The 5566-nt window shown below is 46.8% G+C and overlaps 1 protein-coding gene across 1 annotated transcript; it reads left to right on the top strand.

Moving 5' to 3' along the window:
• The first annotated feature begins 1424 nt into the window (after positions 1-1424).
• LOC138772855 (variable charge X-linked protein 3B-like) lies at positions 1425-3756 on the top strand. Its single transcript, XM_069953575.1, has 2 exons — positions 1425-2393; positions 3730-3756. Exons 1-2 carry the CDS (start codon positions 1425-1427, stop codon positions 3754-3756), a joined length of 996 nt encoding a protein of 331 aa, XP_069809676.1.
• The last annotated feature ends 1810 nt before the right edge of the window (positions 3757-5566 follow it).

Genomic DNA, 5566 nt, shown 5'->3' with positions numbered 1-5566 from the left:
TTATACGGTCTCCTGGCGACGCCGCGGGGCGATGGATAAACCATCCGGTGCAGGTTTTGTCTGTTTGATGATTTTCTCTCGGGGGGGGGGGGGATGTTTTTACCTCCTGTCAGAGTGACGCGCGGCCTCCGCCAGGGGTTAAATGCATCGGACATTTCTGAGAGGCGAGCGGGAAGTGTGTCACACGAGGGGACACGGCGAGCGAGGAAATTAATAGGATTTCATGAAAGAGACAGGAGGGCAGAGCGACACACAAATTAGACAGCACAGACAGCAAACGGGGTGAGAGGAGAGAGACTTAAAGGGGAAGGGACCCCAGCCTTACGGCCCATAAAACACAAGGGGGTCAATCTGGCCATTTAAAGGGATACTTTAAATAAACTGATATCACAGAGTTATACAGATTTGTCATTTACTTCTATTCAAACATCTTCAGTCTTCCAGTACTTATCAGCTGCTGTATGCTCTGCAGAAAGTGGTGTATTCTCTCTAGTCTTCTCTAGTGCTCTCTGCTGTCACCTCTGTCCATGTCAGGAACTGTCCAGAGCAGGAGAGGTTTTCTATGGGGATTTGCTGCTGCTCTGGACAGTTTCAGACATAGACAGAGGTGGCAGGGAGCACTGTGTCAGACTGGAGAGAATACACCACTTCCTGCAGGACATACATCAGCTGATAAGTCCTGGAAGACTGGAAGTTTATAAAACTCTGATGCCAGCTGATTTTAGAAAAAAATACGATCCCATAGACTGCAGTAATATACTGCCCCTAGTGGCCAAATGATTGTCAGAAAATAGTAGCCAGTCTGTCCAGGACTAAGGTCGCCCTGCAACCAAATAGCCGGGCCCTGGCGTGTTGGCCCCCCCACCCCACCCCTCCAGCACATGCCCATCTGTCCTTCTCCTTTCACAGAAAAGATTTTCACATGACAGCTGTAGGTGCTCCAGAGCTGCTCTTCCTATCTCGATCAATCTCCCTGAGCATGCATGTGTAGGGGGAGGGGGACAGGGAGACAACCTAAAGCTGTCCATACAGCTCACCTAGGCCAATCCCCACATATGCAGTGTGTAGATAGGGAGCGGGGAGTAAGACACTACCAGACCCCCCAACATCTGCCATCAAGAGACCCCCATATACATTAGGTGGCCAACCAATCCCATCAAAACTCCCTGCTTCAGCTGACTTTAATCTAACACGAATGGCCAGCTTATCTCCAAAAATTACCTCCATGTTATTTGCCTCCATGGGATTTGCACCCACCCAGGGAATTAGGGGACAGAAGGGCTGCATTGTGTGACTCCAGAACAGCTGCAGTGTCTGATGGAGTCTAAAATCGGCCTCAAAAAGGCTGCAAAACTAGGCAGGGGAGGGAAGCATCGGAGGAGGAAGACCCTCCCACAAGGAATGGACAGGAGGAAGACCCTTCCATGAGGAATGAGGAGGAGGAAGACCCTCCCATGAGGAATGGGGTGGAGGAAGGACCTCCCACAAGGAATGGGCAGGAGGAAGACCCTCCCACAAGGAATGGGCAGGAGGAAGACCCTCCCACAAGGAATGGGCAGGAGGAAGACCCTTCCATGAGGAATGAGGAGGAGGAAGACCCTTCCATGAGGAATGAGGAGGAGGAAGACCCTTTCATGAGGAATGGACAGGAGGAAGACCCTTCCATGAGGAATGAGGAGGAGGAAGACCCTCCCATGAGGAATGAGGAGGAGGAAGACCCTCCCATGAGGAATGAGGTGGAGGAAGACCCTTCCATGAGGAATGAGGAGGAGGAAGACCCTCCCATGAGGAATGAGGAGGAGGAAGACCCTCCCATGAGGAATGAGGTGGAGGAAGACCCTCCCATGAGGAATGAGGAGGAGGAAGACCCTCCCATGAGGAATGAGGAGGAGGAAGACCCTCCCATGAGGAATGAGGTGGAGGAAGACCCTTCCATGAGGAATGAGGAGGAGGAAGACCCTTCCATGAGGAATGGACAGGAGGAAGACCCTCCCATGAGGAATGAGGTGGAGGAAGGACCTCCCACAAAGAATGAGGAGATGGAGGAGGATGACCCTCCAACGAGGAATGAAGAGGCAGAGGAGGAAGGACCTCCCACGAAGAATGAGGAGGTGGAGGGGGATGACCCTCCCATGAGGAATGAGGAGGCGGAGGAGGAAGGACCTCCCAAGAGGAATGAGGAGGTGGATGACCCTCCCATGAGGAATGAGGAGGTGGAGGAGGAAGGACCTCCCACGAGGAATGAGGAGGAGGAGGAAGGACCTCCCATGAGGAATGAGGAGGTGGATGACCCTCCCATGAGGACCGGGAAGGAGCTGCTCACACATGTGCACCGCCGAAGAGAAGCAACTACAACAATCAAACAAAGGACTCAGGGACCTCCTCTCCAGACTGTGAGGGTCCCTGTAGTCATTCCCCCACTGACCAGATGGCTATCCCCTACCCTGTGGATAGAGTATATGTTACTTTGGAATACCCCTTTAAACAGTACTTTTGGATAGTAGCTCTTCATACATGTTGCGTTTACAGCTGCATCTAGCAAGAAGCGACACAGACACAACATGTAGGAGCGGCCTCGTGCCTCCTCCTCCATGTCAGCTGAGGACACTCAACCATTTCTATTATTTTTTTGGATGAATGTTTTTATTTCCCCCAAACCCCCCCCCCCCCGCCATCTTCTGCGCCGCACACAGACTCCTATGTTCTGTGCTGCCTGTAAAGCGCCGTACTGACCCCGGCCACCAGTTATTATACCGCCGCTGGGAGTCAATTCTCTGCAAAAAAAACAAAACAGTGTTGTTTTTACATATAAAGCAGATCAGAGAAATAAGAGGTGAAGGGATCGCGCGCCAGGGATCGGGCCTGGACATAATGGACCTCTCCTTGATAACTATCCAGGGGATAGAGGAGTCAAAAGTGTCCTCTAAAGTGGGCAGGGTGAACCCTAGAGCAGGTCTCCTACCCTGATGCTCCATGGTTGCACTGGGTCACTAGTTGACCAGAAGATCCTTGAAGGGGTACTCTTCTTCTTTCAAATCAACTAGTGTCAGAAAGTTATATAGATTTGTAATTTATTCCTATTTAAATCTCCAGTACTTATCAGCTGCTGTATGTCCTGCAGTAATTGGTGTATTCTCTCCAGTCTGACACACCGCTCTCTGCTGCCACCTCTGTCCATGTCAGGAACTGTCCAGAGCAACAGCAAATCCCCATAGAAAACCTCTCCTGCTCTGGACAGTTCCTGACATGGACAGAGGTGGCAGCAGAGAGCACTGTGTCAGACTCAAAAGAATACACCACCTACTGCAGGACATTCAGCAGCAGATAAGTCTGGGAAGATTGGAGATTTTTTTTTATCTGGATATCTGGAAAAAACTAAAATATATGAGCGGATGAGTGATCCATTCCAAATGGGCGGGGTTTTAAGAAGGCGGAGCTTATTGGAAAAGGACTATGGGGGAGATAAATCACACATGCTGTAAAGTGAAACTGGCTCAGTCGCCCCCGGCAACCAATCAGATTCCACCTTTCATTCCTCACAGACTCTTTGGAAAATGAAAGGTGGAATCTGATCGGTTGCCGGGGGCAACTGAGCCAGTTTCACTTTACAGCATGTTTGATCAATCTCCCCTCATGTTTTCAATAATCCATAAGATTTCATTGCGTCTTCCCCTTTAAGTGAAAACTCATCACCGTTTTAAAATTAGACATTTCAGCTTTTTGGTGCAGGTAAAGCCAAGTCGCTTGACAAGTTAGAGGCGGCCGGGGATTGTGGGTAATAACCGCAGATGTCTCGACAATAGCTCGGGTAGATCTGCGTGCAGCATTCTAAGTGACTCAATTATGTATAAATTTGTGATTGTCATTTCCAAAGTTCCTTTCATTCCCAACATAACTCTCACAAAAAGATTTTTGTCACCTGAACTTTAAGTTCTCTCGGCTGCTGCCAATCACTTAGATCTCCTGACAGGCGCAACTAAATATGGATTAAAAAAATCCACACACAAAAAAGTCAGCTTGTCACGAGAAGCATCGGGACAAGAGTTATGTTTTTGGTTTTTTTTGTATTTAGTGTTCTGTGCCTTTCTAGCTATTGCAAAACTACAACTCCCAGCATGCCCTGACAGCCTTCGGCTGTCAGGGCATGCTGGGAGTTGTAGTTTTGCAACCACTGTGGAGTACTGTCTTGAACTGCCCTGTTCCTACTCTCTCCTCCTGGGAACACCACCCACCGCCATCTTTTTTGGGGGGGAAATAAATAGATCTGTAATTTATTTCTATTGAAAAAAAATCTTCCAGTACTATCAGCTGCTGTATGTCCTGCAGGAAGGGGTGTATTCTCTCCAGTCTGACACGGTGCTCTCTGCTGCCACTTCTGTCCATGTCAGGAACTGTCCAGAGCAGCAGCAAATCCCCATAGAAAACCTCTCCTGCTCTGAACATTTCCTGACATGGACAGAGGTGGCAGCAGAGAGCACTGTGTCAGACTGGAGAGAATACACCACTTCCTGCAGGACATACAGCAGCTGATAAGTATGGGGAGTCTGGAAAATTTTTAATAGAAGTAAATTACAAATCTATAGAACTTTCTGACACCTGTTGATTGGAAAGAAAAATATTTCACCGGAGTACCCCTTTAAATAAAAAAAACATCCCAGAACAAGAACTTTTTTAGAGAAGTCATTACATGCAATGTAAACCGTCCTCCAAATATTTATGTCTGAGATGAGCCGTGGTGTTTATGTCTAGGTGTTGCGGTAACACTTCTACACTTGTCACAGGGCTCGGAGTGGTAGTTGCTTCTCCTTAGGGCCCATCTCATGCCAGTCGAAAGATCGAGAACCTGAATCTGGAAGATCCTTCACACCCTGGGGGTCTAAAGCATACAATACTCACTGCACCAGCATCATAGTCATCTCACCTAATCCAAGCCTAATTGGTTTGTAAAAATTTAATATAATCATTGGGGAAAGTCTATTGAAGCCAGCACAACACTGTCTGACTGCGCCTAGAACTACTACTGCCTACAAGAATATAGCTATAATACTGCCTCCTATATACAAGAATATAACTACTATAATACTGCCCCTATATACAGGAATATAACTACTATAATACTGCCCCTATATACAGGAATATAACTACTATAATACTGCCCCTATATACAGGAATATAACTACTATAATACTGCTCCTATATACAAGACTATAACTACTATAATACTGCTCCCTATATACAGGGATATAACTACTATAATACTGCTCCTATATACAAGAATATGACTACTATAATACTGCTCCTATATACAGGGATACAACTACTATAATACTGCTCCTATATACAGGAATATAACTACTATAATACTGCCCCCTATATACAGGAATATAACTACTATAATACTGCTCCTATATACAGGAATATAACTACTATAATACTGCTCCTATATACAAGAATATGACTACTATAATACTGCTCCTATATACAAGAATATGACTACTATAATACTGCTCCTATATACAGGGATACAACTACTATAATACTGCTCCTATATACAGGAATATAACTA

Source organism: Dendropsophus ebraccatus, chromosome 14, assembly GCF_027789765.1.
Source record: "Dendropsophus ebraccatus isolate aDenEbr1 chromosome 14, aDenEbr1.pat, whole genome shotgun sequence".
NCBI lineage: Eukaryota > Metazoa > Chordata > Amphibia > Anura > Hylidae > Dendropsophus > Dendropsophus ebraccatus.
Note: the sequence above shows the minus strand (reverse complement) of the source record. Positions and strands in the feature narration are given on the sequence as shown.

Bases quoted from the DNA above. Each gene is read 5' to 3' on its own strand.
- LOC138772855 (XM_069953575.1), top strand. From the start codon at position 1,425: ATGAGGAATGAGGAGGAGGAAGACCCTCCCATGAGGAATGGGGTGGAG. The intron at 2,394-3,729 runs GTGAGGGTCCCT...TTTTTGGTGCAG, and splicing joins AGGGACCTCCTCTCCAGACT to GTAAAGCCAAGTCGCTTGAC.